The sequence below is a fragment of the Xenopus tropicalis genome, chromosome 8, assembly GCF_000004195.4.
Source record: "Xenopus tropicalis strain Nigerian chromosome 8, UCB_Xtro_10.0, whole genome shotgun sequence".
NCBI classification, from domain to species: domain Eukaryota; kingdom Metazoa; phylum Chordata; class Amphibia; order Anura; family Pipidae; genus Xenopus; species Xenopus tropicalis.
In genome coordinates this window covers 73,073,006-73,091,535 of record NC_030684.2, presented here as the reverse complement: position 1 = coordinate 73,091,535, position 18,530 = coordinate 73,073,006, and the positions used below count along the sequence as shown (strand labels likewise).

Below are 18,530 nucleotides of genomic sequence, written 5' to 3'. Positions count from 1 at the left end.
ACGGAAAAATCGCAAAATACCGATCATTACGAAAAAAACGCATTCCGACGCTTTCGATCCATTTGTGGATTAGTACATCGGCCCCTAAGTATTTACATTCTATGAAATAAAGGCATAGAATATTTTTGAACTGGAACTCCCCTCACTGCCTTTTTTCTTATTGAAATCAGACTGAAGAGAAAAGTATTTCTTTCAAGGCATTACAATTTCTCTTTATTATTGATAAAAGGTTTCAGTGGTTTTGCAAAATATTTAGCACAATGGAGTAGACCAAAGGTATTTAAAGTGTTGAAGTGTACTTTAACCAGCAGAAACATGCTAAATTTCCTGCCTGGTTGTTATAGCATTTCCTTTTATAAAAAAAAGTAGTATTACTGTATTACAGTTTCTCTATGAACTTGTGTGCATCATATACACGTAATTAATCTTACTAGCCTATATATGGAGGAGGGATGACCCTGAATAACCTCTCTATGCCCCCTTAATTTCTGATCATTCCACATAGTTTGGAGGTTTCCAGCCTGGGCTGTTCAAAGCCACACATCAGTAACAGGGACGATAGAATAATTCAGATGCTTAGGAACTACAACTTTTGTTTCTCTGTGGAAGCTTGTTGGGGATACTGGAAGCAACATCATTTTTTTGCTGAGCATCTGTGTGAGATAATCTTATTTGGTATTAAAATAGAGCTGATTAAAAAAATAGCCCAGAAATTAAAATTCAGGATTCAGACAAATGCAAAGCACAATAGTATGCAGGTAGCAGAAAAACGTATGGCATCCTGTAGAGGTAATTTAGTTCAGGGAAGTCACACAGGTTCAATCTGTAGGGCAAAAAAATATCAGTTAAATTATGGAAGAATGTAAAAGTACAGGACAACCCAGACAGTTTAGCATTGACTGTCACACTTATTACTTCCTACCCCATCTTGGAAGATGAGGCCCGGCTGATACCAAGGTTATATATAGGAATCATTAGTGAAGCATGTTTATATGTCACATCATTTTATATGTCACATTTATTAACTTTTGTTTCAGTGTGCATTTGTGCTCTGTATGCTAGTAAATCTGCCCTCCTCACTCCAATCCATGTTCTGGGGTGGGTAAGGGGTGTTTTTTTGTAGTTTACTGTATCGTATAACAAACAAAATGTATAATGGTGTGAGGGAAAGATCTCTGTATGATTTAAATATTTAAAACTTGTATATTTTGGAAAACATTATTATTGCTTTTATAAAGTTGTCTGCGTATTGTGCTATGGTTTCTTTCATTTTATGATTATTGCATTTTATGAGGCAAGCAGTGAAACTTCATCTGGCACTTTACCAGGATGGCACAGAGGTAGCTTCATTAGTCAAATTCTTCTTGTTCTTTTAAACTGTAAATAGTACAATACATAGGGAGCTACATGATGGCACTAAATGTTAAAAAAATATTTTTAGTTGTGTATTCTTGTATTCCTGTCTGTAGGTGGTGTTGTTAGAAAATAAAAATAAATTTCTTAAAAAAGTAAATGTTACAAAAGTTTACACTGAAAAACATTAAAAATGTTTAATTGTTTAAATGGAAACATTTTTTTGCTGAGGATCCCTTTAACATTAGTCTTTGCCCCCAGTAGAGCTTCCAATCTAAGGTTCCCTTCACATTTATACACACTATGGTCAGTTATATTAGGAACAAATTAACCTATGTTATATAAAATTATGCTGTATGAGTTTGGCCACTCCATACAGCTGATTATAATAAAATATGTATCTAATACCTCCCTGTGGTTCCAATTTAAGTGGGACAGTCTCATACTGGTTGTGGCTGGGGAAGATTGGGGGCATGGCCTAATTATTTTTAATATTCAAATGTTGGGATAGGATCATAAGACAAAATTAAGAATGATTTCCCTGCTTGAGTCAGTGATTTACAAACAGGATTTGACCTTTTTGACAAATCTGTACATATGGGCTAATTATCAAACAATAAAATAATTCAGGTCTATAGTCCTGGCTACAAACCACAGTACTTGTGCCAATGCAATGCATCTTTCATATTTTAAAATGTTAATTCTATATTTTTGGTCTATAAGCATTTGTGTAAGATTGCAACTGAAATCAGACACATCCTACTACTGCTTACCGATTCTATGTAGTCTCCAAGTCAAGAAGAGGAACAGAAACCCCAGAAAGAGGAACACAATGCCAAGAGCAATAGCCGAGTAACAGAGAGTATTCTCCAGTATATCAGAGGGGGTTGGGTATTCTGGAACTGAAAGCACAGAAAATGTCAGCTACTCTTTTTTTCCAGCAGCTACTGTTTCATTTGACAACTACAGGTTTCTCAGACAGACTCGTGCGCAAGTGTCGAAAAAGTCGCGCAAGGTACGGAAAAGTCACGGAAAATACGCTCATTATAAAAAAAACGTGTTTGGACGCATTCGGAGCCTTCGTGGATTAGTAAATGTGCCCCATAGTTAGAGCTACATGCAATATGGATTCATACATAGCGAAAGTAAGCAGCATATCAAGAAATGAATCTAGGCTCAGTTTGAGTGATGTGACCACACTATATTCAATGAGATTTTTAAAAGAGTATATATTAAAAGGTGAACTCTCACACAATGATAAATATGTCCTACACAATCCCATGTTAATTATGCAAATTACATTTTTTTTGTTGAGATGTTTTGTTGAGCAAATCTGCTGTGCCTATTACTGCTTCAGGGTTCATCAGTGTCAGTAGAAGCAACTGAGCATGATTCAACATTAAGACATGCACTTGGGCAAGCGCACACAAGTTTTAAAGCCAGCACACATAACAAATTGTGAGGTGCACAAAGAATTTTGTATCTATTATGAACATTGGTTTCCACACTTGACATTTTGGGGCCGATTCAGTAAACTGCGATAAAACTTATCGCATGTTTTTTGGGGTTAAAATTGACGCGATAAATAAGTACCGATTCATCAAGTCTTTTCGCATGCGTTAAGACACATATTGCATGCGCTAAATAACGCATCATCGCAACGCATTAATTTTAACGCATTGCATTAATTAGTGCATAGAAATAGTAGTAACGCATGATTCAAAAACACATATGAAGCGTTAAATGCGATAAATATCGCATTAGTCTGTGCGAAGATTAACACCTACTTGGGGCAGGCGGTACTTAAAGAAAATTGTGGTTGGTGAGCTTTTGGCAACACAGTGTTTAAGGTTCAGTATTCAAACACTTTTTTCAGTTCAGTATTCAGATAGTACACCAAGAATAAAGACTTTATTCAATTGTTTTCTATGTATTACTTTTAAATGGTTTTATTTTAATTAAAGTTTCATTTTACACCTTCTTGTGGCTACCTGGAGCAGCTCTAAGGGGGGTGGGGGGGGTCTCCAACTCTGTACCTGTTCCAATTTGATACATTCATTTTGATACTTTCCTTATCTTTGGCCCTGCTGAGCTTAATCCCTGAGATTTATTAACGGCAGCTGTTAGAATCGATAAAATAGTTGCAAATATGCCACAGATGCACAAATTGTAACAGTGGGCTGCACCTGGATTTTGATCTGCCAGATTGGAACAACAGAGAAACCTTAAACTTTAGACTCTAATTTTAAAAAAGGGTCAAAAATAAAAATTAGAAACCAACTGAAATTTGTACAACCCCCTTTAAAATATGATTTAAAATGTAGGGAACCTTGGAGTCTGAAATAGAGAGTAGGGGCAGAACTAGGAGTGGGCAGAAGAGGCAAGTGCCGAGGGCACAATGATGGTGGGGGGTTGTTGTGCTAGGCTACTTCTTCTGTCTCTTGCCCCTAGCCTGGCCACCCCACTGCCTGCATATTGTTAATTTCTCCCCAGTCCATGCCCATTTGTGCATGTACGCAGGGGAGCGAGGCGACTGGCCAGATTGTCTACGGTGTCTGCCACTGATAGAGAGTCTCTGGCGATGTGCTGAAAAGCTTTTCCTTAGCAGAGATTAGTCCTGCAGTGTAATAAGTCTCAATGGACAGTGAGGTTTTAATTGACATTCAAAAACTTTGAAGATTAAGGGATCCAGGAATATCAGTCTGAAGCCAAAACAGAGTGTGGGGATGAGAGTTCTTGCAGCCATGCAGGGCTGTTTCTTGACCTGTGTAGAAAGGTAGGCAGAGAGACAGCGCAACTGCTTACCTCAGCCCACTCCAGGCACTGCAGTAGGCTGCATGAAGATACACAGAGCAGATTCTGAGGCAAAAATACATACTCATGAGTTTCCATTCCGAAATCTGCTCCATGTTCTCATGGGCACCCAGGTTGGCACAGTGCCTGTTAGTGCAGACACTGGCGTGGGCTGAGGCAAGTGGTTGGGTTGTCTCTCAGCCTGTGTAAATACAGCTAAGTGTGACCATAACCATATGGATAGAGAAAACTGGTGCCAGACAATGATAAGTTGACACAAATAAACAAATGCATTTATCAGAGGATTGACTGGACAGACAGAGAGAGAGAGAAAAGAGCCACAGAACAAAGCCTTGAGGTTGAAGACACACAGAGCTACTAGTAGCAGCTACTTGTCATGGCTGCTAAAAAAGACAAAGCTGATCATTTACTGATAACTGCCTCTATGTGTGTTTTAGCAGAGACAATTCTCAGTATTGTCTATGGCAGGGTTTTTTCTGGAGTTTAGTAGCCTTGAAAAAGTAGCTGCAACTAGAAGCCCAATGTGTCTTCACCTTTAGGTGGGGAGACAGAAGGAAAATAAGGCAAAGGCTTTATTTTGGATACTACATGAATGCTGTTTATAAAGAACAATCTGCTATTATATATTTTCACGGTGAGGGCAGTGAGGCTGTGGAATGCCCTTCCTAGTGATGTGGTAATGGCAGACTCTGTTAATGCCTTTAAGAGGGGCCTGGATGAGTTTTTGAACAAGCAGAATATCCAAGGCTATTGTGATACTAATATCTACAGTTAGTATTACTGGTTGTATATATATAGTTTATGTATGTGAGTGTATAGATTGGTTAGTATAGGTTGTGTGCTGGGTTTACTCGGATGGGTTGAACTTGATGGACAATGGTCTTTTTTCAACCCTATGTAACTATGTAACTATGTAACTATATGACCAGACTACTAGAAAGATAATATCTTTATGCATGGGTTGTGATTTTACAACTATTAGTGATTAAGACCCCAAAGGAAGAGTCTGCAGAAATCAGTACAAAGGATGGGGCTGAACATGTAATTACATCAGCTTACTCTGCCCATCCCCAGACTCCTTCCTCCTTCCTAGCATAATGACATAAAGGTTCTTACCCCAGTATGCAACGGTTGTAGTGCTTTTCCCAGACTCTTGAGCATTACAAGTATAGCTGTCTGTGTACGTTGGAGTGAAGTTGAGGTAGGAGAAAGTCTGGTATTCATTATTACTCAAGGCAAAATAACCCGTGTAGCTTATTCCATCTTTCAACAAAATGCTATTCTTCCTCCAGGTGATATTGAGAGTAGGAGGAATTATATTACTGATAAAACAAACCAGTGTGTTCGGCTTTCCTATGGTAAGTGGGTGTAATGTAAAAACCTTTATATCCAATATGCCTAAAAGAAAAAAAATATGATAGTTGCTGCATGATCACAAGATTCAACTTAAAAAAATGTTAGATACACTAGAATGTATTGGTAATAGATATTAGTTCCACTGTGTTATAAACATTTTCTTTGGGGTTAACTTGCTATATGAGAATGGTCATTGATAGAGGGAAAAGACTTGATGGACACTGCAAGTCACAGAGGCAGATTTATTTTTAGTTTGGAGGACATGGAAGAAAAGGTACAGAAGTGAGTTATTTAACTTAGGGTTCCAGAAATCCATTACTTTTTTCCACAACCGACTGAGCTTTTTTAAATTTTTGAACAAACAGGACTGTGGAAACAAATTCCTTGTAACAGAGAAAGATTAACAGATGCCTAAAAACCCAAGTAAATGAAAGAACTTGCATCTGTTTTTTTTTCTTCCTTCATGTCTCCTAAATCTGATGCCAGACTAATAATTATTCTGGGGGTACCATTCTGGTTTGTGTTTAGTACTGGGTAGGGAATATTTTTAAGTGGTTCCATCTCATCAGTTTCAGATTAATAAAGGAACAGTAACACCAAAAAATGAAAGTGTATAAAAGTAACTAAAATGTAATGTGCTGCTGCCCTGCACTGGTAAAAGTTGAGTGTTTACTTCAGAAAGTCTACTATAATTTATATAAATAAGCTGCTATGTAGCCATGGAGGCAGCCATTCAAAGGAGAAAAGGCACAGGCACATAGCAGATAACAGATAAAACACTATTGTATTCTACAGAACTTATCTGTTATCTGCTATGTAACCTGTGCCTTTTCTCCTTTTTTCCAGCTTGAATGGCTGCCCCTGTGGCTACACAGCAGCTTATTATATAAATTATAGTAGTGTTACTGTAGCAAACACACCAGTTTTACCAGTACAGGGCAAAAGTGCATTATATTTTTATTACTTGAAAGCTCTTTTTTTGGTGTTACTGTTCCTTTAAGCAGGTTACTGGGGTGTGAGCTAACACACAGTGAGCACAACAGAAAGCAAAAAATACGGCTAAATATGCATGTGTTAAAATGCCATTTAAAAATTGTGTGCCCCTTGTCACTTAGAACCTAGGGTAAATTTTATTTGGCTTATGAAGTCACTTAGGGAAAAAGCAATGACACCATAATTGTTGGAAAACATGCTACATTGTGGTGAAACAAAATATGGGGAATTGCAGCAGGTTTTAACACACAGTACTTTACCCCCATTTGTAAATGACTCCCACTGTATTTAAGGTAGATACTACATGTTGGATTAAAACAGATACAGATAACAAGGGAATTAAGTGCCGTGCATCAAATCTATTGTATTGATAAAAATCATTAACTTTCGATTATAAGCTCAACTAGGGCCAGGACTGATGTGAATCATGAATTAAATTTAGATGTTTCTGACTGTGTTGGCACTATATTAGCAGTAGAAATCAGTATCTGTGATAAGAGAACTATAAATAAATAGATGAATATACTGACAGAAAGGATATTGACATTGGTAACTTGCAGAGCTAAAGTCACTCCAACAACTTTATGCAAGCCTCAGTTAATGCTAATTGCTATGTTTAATACCCCACAACACAGTATTTTGACAAAATTCTTACAACACAAACTAAGTTGCATCGACCATAACTTAAATGTAATGCACCCATACATATACAAGCTAGCATCCATTTTGATAAATTGTAGGCAAGTTGTGGCAGTTCCCCTGAAGGTGTGTTAGAACAGCGTCACTTTCAGTATGTATTACTAACGGTAAGTGTAAGATTCCTTTGGTGCAAGTCAGTAGCAGTTATTGAACCAGTCCACTAAAGGAAACCTGAAATTACAGGCAGGTCTAGGCTGACTTTACTTGCCTCAATGTGTGCATGCTTAAATAATCAAAGAGATCACTAGTTGCATTAATGTATGTTGCAAGTAGAAAGGGAGTAAGTATGTTTATAAACAGTATTGATGCACTCTCACTTTTGTGCTTTGCATTTCTGAATGAGTTTTTGCATATTCTTCCTATGTCTGTGTGGGTTTCCCCTGGGTGATCTGATTTCCTTTAGAATCCATAAACATATTGGCAGGTAAGTTGGTTGCTGATGAAATGCTGTGTATGAGAGTGTGGTGTAAGCTGAACTGGGTCAGGGACTGATAATACACAGTAACTGTTAAGCTCTGTCTTTTGTGTTGAAGCATAAAAAGGTACAGGGTCGGACTTGGCGGTGCAGGGCCCACCAGGGCCACCACCCCAGGGGCCCTGCAGGTGCCCCTGCCGGCCGTGTCCCCCGTACCCCCTAGGGGCCCCCGCTGTGCTCCCTAACCCCCCGCAGAGCCTCCCTAACCCCCTGCAGGGACCCCCACCTGAAGTCCTCCCCTAACCATCAGGGGTGGAACCCCGTTGGCCGGGGGAGCACTGGCAAGGGTCGGGCTGCTGGGGCCCACCGGGTTTTTTCCCAGTGTCCCAGCGGCCCAGTCCAACCCTGAAAAGATACAATGGTAGCTGGGATAGTTTTAGGCATAAATAGATTAATGTACTGAGAGTTTAAAAAAATTGCCTTTGCTGTGATACTGACCTTTTGTCTCTGGTGTAATGTCTACAACAGCTTTGGTAAAGTTTTGCATGGACTCTGTACACAACTCTTCATCAAACGCAAGAAATTCAGAACTGGAGAAAACGCCCTGGCTGGTCCACTTATTAAAGTCTGGGATGCGAGGTACAACGGATTTATCTGCAAAACTGTACTGGAACATCTGCTCATCATCAAACATTTTCAGCAGAACTGGAGATGGGGACTGTGGCTGACAAAACAGGACCTGTCTCAGAATATGGCTGCCTGCAAAAATAAAGTGTGACAATCAGCAATAATAACAATGTCTGACACCAGATGGGAGAAAGAAAAGCATAGACTATAAATAACTTCAGAGAAAAATATGTAAAATTCCAATGACATTAAAAAATGACTTTAAAAAGATTAAAATAGAGAAAAGATATGGGGCAGAAAGACAGTCAGCAGGAATGTTGCTTTATTTCAAGGCCTTGGTTGTGATGATATTCTAGCCTAAATACATTGAACAAATCTTAATCATACATCAGTTAAAGGGGAAAATCACTGTTAAATTAACTGCTGTATCATCTAGTGCAGTGCTGTCCAACTTCTGCAGTGCTGAGGGCCGGAATTTCTCTTGCATACATGGTGGAGGGCCGCTAATGGAAGCCAGTTTGGCCACTCCCCCATTTTAAACCACACCCACTTCAAACCACACCCATTTTATCACAATGGTTGCTGCATGGATATCAACCATCATTCATATGTTAAAGAATTGTCATTGACATATTAAGACACACCCTTAAATCCACATGCCTTCCCCTCCCCTGTGGATAGCACAGCAACCCCCAGCACATATTTACACACCTTAGGGACCATTTAATGGCTATTTCCAACTGCTAACAAACTCCCAGAACAAACCCCTGCCAGGTTCACCTCCCACAGGCAGCATAGGGTAGGCAGAGTATGGCACACACAAGCAGCACTCTGCCTGCCCTATGCTGCCTGTGTGTTGCCATTCTCTGCCTACCCTATGCTGCCTGTGGGTGCCATACCCTCCCTGCCCTATGCTGCCTGTGTGTGCCATACTCTGCCTACCCTATGCTGCCTGTGGGTGCCATACCCTCCCTGCCCTATGCTGCCTATGTGCCATACTCTGCCTACCCTATGCTGCCTGTGGGTGCCATACCCTTCCTGCCCTATGCTGCCTATGTGCCATACTCTGCCTACCCAATGCTTCCTATACACAGGCAGCATAGGCCAGGCAGTACATACAATGTGTGAGGTGTGAAGAGGTGAAGAGGTGTGAACACTGCAGGAGGTGAACAATGCAGAGATTAAAAGATGTGAACAACACAGGGGATTACATTTTTAAACAATACAGAGGGATTACAGACTGAATCTGAGGTGAGAACCATGCAGGGGGGCAGTTAATCTCAGTACTGATACCATTTAAAGCTAACACAAAGTTAACACATCAAAGCAGCCAGACAGGTGGGGGGTCACACAGAGGGGGGTCGAGGGCCGCATGTGGCCCGCGGGCCGCCAGTTGGACAGCACTGATCTAGTGATAGTAGTCATTTGGTGACTTCATAATTTTTTTTATTTTTTGAATTTTTTGAATAATTCAGCTTTCTGTTCTGTGGCTTATCGATCTAAAATTTCAGCAACAATTAAATTACAGTTAACCCTAGAAAAACGGCAGCAGTTTGAATGGCACACTAAAAGATGCATAAGAGAGGGCCAAATAGAAAGATATGTAATAAATAGTTTAAAAGGTTTTTTGCTGCCGGATAAAAAACTGGAAAGCTGGATAAGAGGTAGAAGTAACCAGCAAATAACTAAAAAACTGTAGCAAATTTAAACATACTAAAAGTTTACCTAAAGGTGAACTACCCCTTTAATACACGTGTCACCCCTACCCCCCAAACAAGATCCTATTATTGCTGTAATGCCTTCTGAGAAAAATCCCATGTATACTATGTGCTGCATCCCCATCTGTTAGTCTCTAGAATAGTTGTTGGTGGTACACTGGCATATTGATTTCTTGTAAAGTTAGCTTTATAGGGGCACTTCTGGCACAAGGCAAGGTAAGAACCTCAGGCTGTATTTTACTCCTGAAATAATTACCACATTCTGGAGACTCTAGAGCTCTTTTAGTGTAGGAAATATAACATGTGTATCATATGCCTTAAAAGAAAAGTTCAACTCTTAAGGGTCTGTTCAGTAAAAATCACTAATACATGAAGAATTACCCCTAGATTTTCTATACTCACTTCTCAATTAAGATGTGATAACATCAAATATCAAATAATACTGTTACTATTTCATATTTTAGTCCAAGGGTGAGTTAATAAAGCTACTATCCTGGGACATGTAAGGTGTTATCCCAAAACAGCTGAATCAGGAATTTCTGCTTTCTAGTGTCTAATAATTTGAATTCAACAGCCATGTATATAATCTGTATAATAATGGAAATTCAAAAGCCTGTTGTAATGAGCAAATCATAATAATGTGAAACTGGATTTTCAAACCTGCCAAATGGATATTTGGCTAACTTACATCCAGATAATTGTTGAACAGGCGTTTTGGCCCCTAAATTACTAAATATGCTGCAACAGGTGTAGCACCTACTAGGGCCGTTCCATGGGTCCCTCACACCTGTTGCTTACCTTTCTGAGGGCCACATCGCTAGTGCAGAATGAGCAATTGCATTCTCTGCAGTAGCAGAGCAAAATTATGATTTAAAAATCTGAATTTTAGCTCTTTAAATTGCCAGGTGCGCCTTTTTGCAATGGTAACTTGCAGGCTGCTGCCGTCTGAGTTTTTCAATTCGCCACATGGCAGCATCACCACTGGTGCCAAAATTAGTATTTTAAGCTACAGAAAAGAGAGAATTATACCATGCTACCCAGAAGAATGTATTATGCCATATAAATAAATAAAAAGTAGCAGACCAAAGAGTTTCAAATCTGCTGCCTCCATGAATCACATTCAAAGCCTGTTTTGGGGGTCAAGCAGCAACAAGGTTTTAAGTTCTAAAAAGTGTCTTAAAACCGATATATTTAAAGTTATTTACCCCCATATTAAAAATAGGCACGAAATGTGCCCAGTTTAACCCATAGCAACCAATAAAGTTTGCCTTTAAACAGGTGACTAGTAAAGTCTACCTACTGATTGGTTGCTATTGGTTACTGCTCCTGGGCAAACAATGCCTTTTGTTACATAACCTTAAAAACACACAAAAAAGGTAACTACTTAAAAAAAAACACACCTTTTAAGGGAGAACTAAAGGAATAATCACTGGAAAGCAGGGCCGGAACTGGGGGTAGGCAGAAGAGGCAGCTGCCTAGGGTGCAACGATTAGGGGGTGCCAGACAGGAGCCACTTCTGCCTACCCCTAGTCCTCCTCCTTTGTCATTGCCCCCGCCGCTTGTCATTAGCGGCAGGGGCAATGACCCATCGCATTGCAACCCCCCCACATGCTACTGCTCATGTGGGGGGGGCATGGTGGCCGACCGGGTTGCCTAGGGCGCCTGGTCGGCTTGGCCCACCCCTGCTGGAGAGTGCCAAATCTTAGGCAACCTCACAGTGATTATAATTGCTTACCTGATACCCAGGGTCATAGCTCCTGTTTGAATAAAGCTGCACCAATTTAGGGTATTTCTGTAGGAGCTCATTTGATCTTCTGCTTCTTTCTTTTTTTCTTTAGGCCTGGACAGACACATGTGCAGTAGAATGACAAAACTGGCTTTTTGCATCTGAAGCTCAGCTTTTCACTACTGCACATCAATCTGCCCGGACCAAAATTAAAGGGCATGTCAACCCCAAAAATAATTTTTTGCATAATGAAAGAAAACATAATTCTAAGCAAGCAACTTTCCAATATGAAGTAATTAAAAATTTGTAGCGCTTTAAACGTTACTTGTAAATGTAATTGCTATTGAAAGCAGCATTTGCTGAACTCCCGGTTGTTACATTTTAAACAATGTTGCAAAGGTCTTGCTTCTCCAGCAAGGCAGGTCTGTCAGTCTGCTGCCTTGTGTTACATTGTTTCAACAGTCTGAGCCCCTGGGGCAGAGAATAGAAAAGGACGGGCAAACACTGCTTCTAATAGCAATTATAAATACAAATAACTCAAAAACCATTACAAACTTGTAATAAATGTATATTGCAAAGCTGCTTAGAATTTTCTTTTATTAAGCAAAAAATTATATTTTGTGTTGCCTTGTCCTTTAAGGGAAGACAGAAAAAGCCAAAGAAGATGGCGACAATGAGCTCATACAGAATCATCCTGGACTGGTTCAGTTTATAGTGAACAGAAGCACCAGCCCAGGGTAAGCAGTAAGCAGTTAAAAATGGAAGTCATTTATTTTATTACATTACTTTGGGCACAGCAGTAGGATTTAATTAGTCTATCTTAGGTAATAACTTCTGTAGTCCAGCCATTAAGCTAATGCCCCACTTTGTTTCCACTTAAAACAAAGTTAATTTCCAGTGGAAAGGCCTAAGCATTGCTTTGTTTATTCGAAGTGGTGAGAAGTTGCCTGCAGGAGTGGTGTGTAGCTTGTATAAATATAATAACAAAGATGGCCATCTTGTTTGTCCATGTCACATTCAAAGCCCTAGCTCCCTTGAGCTGGCCAGGAACATATGGAGTCCCAGGCATCTTCCTGGGGTCCTGGTAATTCTCTTAAAAGGCCCAGACTGGCAGTTTGTCCACATAGTTCTACATAGGGGATTCCTCCTTCATACATGTAATCATAGATACACTATATGGGCAACACTACATATAAAATTACATGTCCTCAGTTCTAATCTTGATGTGGTAGGAGAGTCAGTAAAGAACTATATGAACTTAGCATGGGATTTTTAAGGGTAATCAGAGGCAAATAAACTTAACATAGCCATGTTTAATACCAAGTGTCAGCTGAAGTTGTTCTTTATTGAGCTACAACTGAAAAAAAGCCTTCTCCAAATTGTTGCCAAAAAGAATGGACACAGAATTGTCAAGAATGTAATTGTACAGTGCAGCCTCAAGGCACTGGACCCAAACATGCCCCCAGAGTGTGATGTTACACGCAATAAATGAGCACTTTCATTTGAGTTATTTTCAGATATATTCAGATATTTGCAGATATTTCCAGAAATAAACTGTTTTCAATAATCTCCTATTTTTTAATTTTATGATTCCTTCAGTTAACTTTCCCCCTTCTCGGGTCTGCCTGGAGCAGGGGTGGCCAATACGTTGATTGCGGTCCACCAGTTGATCCCTCCAAAAGGCCTCACCTTGAGTATGCAGTGCAGTTTTGGGCTCCAGTCCTTAAGAAGGATATTAATGAGCTGGAGAGAGTGCAGAGACGTGCAACTAAACTGGTTAAGGGGATGGAAGATTTAAACTATGAGGTGAGACTGTCGAGGTTGGGGTTGTTTTCTCTGGAAAAGAGGCGCTTGCGAGGGGACACGATTACTCTGTACAAGTACATTAGAGGGGATTATAGGCAGTTGGGGGATGTTCTTTTTTCCCATAAAAACAATCAACGCACCAGAGGTCACCCCTTTAGATTAGAGGAAAGGAGCTTCCATTTGAAGCAGCGTAGGTGGTTTTTCACGGTGAGGGCAGTGAGGCTGTGGAATGCCCTTCCTAGTGATGTGGTAATGGCAGATTCTGTTAATGCCTTTAAGAGAGGCCTGGATGAGTTCTTGATCAATCAGAATATCCAAGGCTAGTGTGATACTAATATCTACAGTTAGTATTACTGGTTGTATATATATAGTTTATGTATGTGAGTGTATAGATTGGTAGGTGTGGGTTAGGTGTGCTGGGTTTACTTGGATGGGTTGAACTTGATGGACACTGGTCTTTTTTCAACCCTATGTAACTATGTAACGTGGATTTCTGGTGGACCACGATCAAGCCAGGGATGCGGAAGTGCTCCATGAATGCTTACGTACGCTGCGTCACGTCGATCGCAACCAAAGAAAGTCTGGCCACCCCAGCCCTGGAGCATCTCTGGGAGGAGGGTCACTGGCTCTATAATGCATGTATTTCCTACATTAGTCAATACATTTCTTATCTTTGCCCCGCTGCACAGAATCCCTGAGTTTCATTAAAGGCAGCTGTTAGAATTGATACAATAGTTGCTAACATCACACAGATGCTGCTGAGAAATTTAGCAACTAAAGTAGCAAATTGTAACAGTTAAGAGGCAGCACCTATAACTGAACAGAGAAAAAAGTGTTTAGTTAACAACCCATTTAAATGTGAAGAAAAATATTTTACTTTGTTGTTACTGGTCCTGCAAGTTATGATGATCTACTAAAAGACCTGGGGGGGAAATTACATCTGCTATGTCATTTTAAGTGTCAGACCCACAGTATAGAATTGTAGTTAAATTTACCAATAGCTTAATACCATAAAATATACTTTGTTATATTATTTTTTCAGACTTGCTATTTAACAGACTACAAACCTCCATTACTGTTAATACTTACCTTGCTCAGCCCCCAACGTTATCACAAGGAGCGTCTCCAACAGCAACATCCAAATGCTCCACATGATCCAAACATCCATATGGGGGAAGCCTTGTCATGCACAGCACAGACCCTCTCTGGAATCACAGAACATATTGTCAGAATGTTATAATCCACTTTTCGCCACAATAAAATCCAGGATAGTCTTACCTAATATCAGCTCCAGGAGTGTTAATTAAGTCTTAATTTATATTAATTTCTGCCTTCAGAATATTCATTTACTTATAATAGGAACTTCAAAAAGTCTATATACATAGCATCCAGAATAATGCTGTCAAAAGTCTGTAAATAAATTTCCAAGATCATGCTGTAAATATATATTCAGGAACTGCAGCCATTTGTATGCAGAGATATATCTCCAGTAATCTCTGTGTGCATTCGTAGTTAAATGCTTAGGGGCTTTCATAACCTCTTCGTTTTCAAGTTCCTAAAAGTCATGTGGTTTGCAGACTCCTTCTTGGTGAACACACGAAGCTGCACATAAAAGTATCATTATAGTCCAGATTAAATCACCTGAGCTATCTGTAAGAGAAATATGTTTGCAGCATACCAATAATAGCTCAGTTTCTTGTTTACCTCCTATAGCATAGCTCCATCTAGATGACATCATTTGTTGCTAAGCAGAAACTTTTCCTTTTAGCTGTAACTGGCTTCTTCTGAAACCCTTGTTTATATTAATTGTGTGTAGTTTATTATATTGAAAACGGATCTGTTTATGTTTCTTTGTTAACTGCATAATAAAGAAAGAAATTGTGTGTAGTCTTTTTTTAAGCAAGGCATATGCTTTTTTTTCCCCACCAGCCTTGGAGAAACCAGGGGAAAACACTTAGGCAATCTGTTTTAAGAGAACAAATATGAATTACTGCAAAATGCATTATTCACATTTGGCAACACACAGCTTCCCAAGGCCCAAATACACATGTTTTATTGCCCACAAGTCAACAATATTTTCCAGAATTAGAGCTTTATTTTGCCCACAACAGACTGGTTTTAATCTCTATGCCCAAAACTATAGGCAAAAAGAGAGCAAGTTGTGGGATAAGGTCATCTAGATGCATGTCACTTGCACTTGCTGTTCAGTAGGTATACATGTGAAGTGACTATAGCAGGGGTGGCCAGACTTTTTCCATCGGCGACTCCTCCCCCAAATGCAGCGTACGTACATATTCACGCCGCACTTCTGCATCCCCTGGCTTCGTCGTGGTCCACCAGAAATCCATGGGGGATTGACTGGTGGACCACGATCGACGTCTTGGCCACCCCTGGACTATAGCATTCAAAACAAATGTTAAATACAGGCCTTCATTAAAGGAGAACTACACCCCCCAGGTACAAAATACCCCATAACTGCCCTCCCTTCTCGCATAGCCTATAACTTTGAAAAGTGACCCTAACCCAAGCTAAAAAAGCAGAGCAGCGCAGCAGTGTACCTAGGCACCATTTTCTAATGAACGGAAGATGGTGCCCAGGTACACAGCTACACTGCTTTTTTAGGTTGGGATTTTCTATAGTTCTTAAAGTTATAGGCTATGCGAGAAGGGAGAGGTGAGGGGGGTCAATGCAGGGCAGTTAAAAGGGCTTTTGTACCTGGGTGGTATAGTTCTCCTTTAAGCTGGCCACACACGTGGCGTTTTTCGATCTTTCGTGCGACCGATGGTCGTGGATGGTCGTTCCCACCCTCCACTGACATTCAGGGCTGAATTGTCAGATATGGAGGTAGAAACAATAGGATTTCTACCTCCTTTTGCCAATTCAGCCCTGAAGGTAGATTTTACTCAGGCGCTTTCAGTGGTGCCTGATGAAAATCTTTTAACCCGCCCAATCGGCAAGTTGTCTGATATCTGCAGTCTTCTGCGATATCGGTCGCCTCACCAAGTTGCCATACACGCACCAATTATCGTACAAAATGAGATTTCATACAATATTATCGGTGCATGTAGACAACTAGGAAACCTGGTAGACAACACTATGTGGTGCCTGCAACTTACTAGGTACTGCTTTCTAGTGATGAGCATTTTTTTTAGCCAGGCATGTATTTGCTACAAAATATTGCATTTCACCATTAGCAATTTTTTTTAAAACTGTGGCAAAAATTTGCCACAACAAAAAATTTGCAGAGAAAAAACAGCCATTGACATTTAATGTATTTGGAGTGAGAAAAATAGTTAATTGCAACAATATAAATTGGGAAAGGAAATCACATTTTATATTTCACTGATGGGCCCTGAATCAATATACAAATAACAACAAAAAATTCAGTGAAAATAAAACGACATTTTAATGGCTCAAAGATTTTTTCAAGACATAATACATAACAAATTCAAATGTATACTATACCACACAGTGACAGGGTACATCCTAGTGCCTCTCCTAACGCGTTTCGCACAAAGTGCTTCATCAGAGGAGGTATTGTATGCTGATGTCACTTCCCTTTTATACCAAACAGCATATTTCATATACAGTGTGCAGGGTTAATGCTGTACCTTATAGTGAGCATATATTACAATAATACTTAAGATATACACATTTCAGGGTTTAAAATTACCCTGTATTCAGCATAATTTATAACAATTCTTAAAAAATACATGTTCCAGGGTCTAAACTTGCCCTGTATTCAGCATAGATTATACAAAACCACATAAAACAACTTCATAGAGCTTATCTATTTTAGAAAAAATCTTTTCAGTGAAAAACTTTAACTTTTTCATTTTTTCTAACCACTATAGTGGATATTATAGCCACTACAAACATTTTAAATACTCGCATGATGGCAAACAGATGCATTTTCAAATGTTCGGCATTGATAAAATAGATGAAAGAAGTGAAGGAAATCTGGTCACTAAATTGTTGCGGCTAGAATCTAAGTGGATTTTTACATTAAATACTGTAATACCAAACGGGATGAACACAAAATTTGAATTAAAACCGTTTTTGGTATCACCTTGGAAATAACTTATGTAGGAGAAGTAAGAGTTACAATCCATGGCATTTAATAAGTTAAGGGCAACTGGTCTGGGTCTAAAGAAACAACTTAAGGATAACTGGTCTGGGTCGAAAAGGAAAAGAGAATAAATAAGTAAATGTTTTTATTCTGTTTTAATTGTTTTGCACTATTTTGCACTGAACTACACCAATGTATTTTATTGTGTGTGATGTTTTAACACAGTGGCTATAATATCCACTATAGTGGTTAGAAAAAATGAAAAAGTTAAAGTTTTTCACTGAAAAGATTTTTTCTAAAATAGATAAGCTCTATGAAGTTGTTTTATGTGGTTTTGTATAATCTATGCTGAATACAGGGCAAGTTTAGACCCTGGAACATGTATTTTTCAAGAATTGTTATAAATTATGCTGAATACAGGGTAATTTTAAACCCTGAAATGTGTATATCTTAAGTATTATTGTAATATATGCTCACTATAAGGTACAGCATTAACCCTGCACACTGTATATGAAATATGCTGTTTGGTATAAAAGGGAAGTGACATCAGCACACAATACCTCCTCTGATGAAGCACTTTGTGCGAAACGCGTTAGGAGAGGCACTAGGATGTACCCTGTCACTGTGTGGTATAGTATACATTTGAATTTGTTATGTATTATGTCTTGAAAAAATCTTTGAGCCATTAAAATGTCGTTTTATTTTCACTGAATTTTTTGTTGTTATTTGAGAAAAATAGTTGCATACAAATTTTTCAGCAGTTTCACAATTTTTTTTGGCGAAACAGACTCACTGCTGCTGTGCATGGCTCTTACTAAGGAACTAAACTAACACACAAACTTAAAATATGTGCTACAGTATATTACTTTGTAAAAAAAAAAAACAAAAACGGGGGCATAAACATCAGAATGTGCAGGTATGTTGGGTTCTCCTAACCATTAACTCTTTAATGGA

The 18,530-nt window shown here is 39.2% G+C and overlaps 1 protein-coding gene across 2 annotated transcripts in view; it reads right to left on the bottom strand.

The window, feature by feature from the left end:
* Positions 1 to 18,530, bottom strand: part of mhc2a (major histocompatibility complex class II alpha chain precursor) — a 51,582-nt gene continuing 33,052 nt past the window's right edge. Inside the window, exons 1-6 of one of the 2 annotated variants that reach the window (XM_002942014.5) lie at positions 14,786 to 15,168; positions 14,597 to 14,712; positions 8,129 to 8,389; positions 5,284 to 5,565; positions 2,127 to 2,255; positions 1 to 823 (exon numbers count right to left, since the gene is read on the bottom strand). In XM_002942014.5, the coding sequence (XP_002942060.2) occupies positions 819 to 823; positions 2,127 to 2,255; positions 5,284 to 5,565; positions 8,129 to 8,389; positions 14,597 to 14,675 (756 nt within the window). In that variant the 5' untranslated portion in view covers positions 14,676 to 14,712; positions 14,786 to 15,168 and the 3' untranslated portion in view covers positions 1 to 818. Of the gene's footprint in view, positions 824 to 2,126; positions 2,256 to 5,283; positions 5,566 to 8,128; positions 8,390 to 14,596; positions 14,713 to 14,785; positions 15,169 to 18,530 lie in introns of those variants that run through there. The other variant, XM_018096585.2, reaches the window with a different exon arrangement.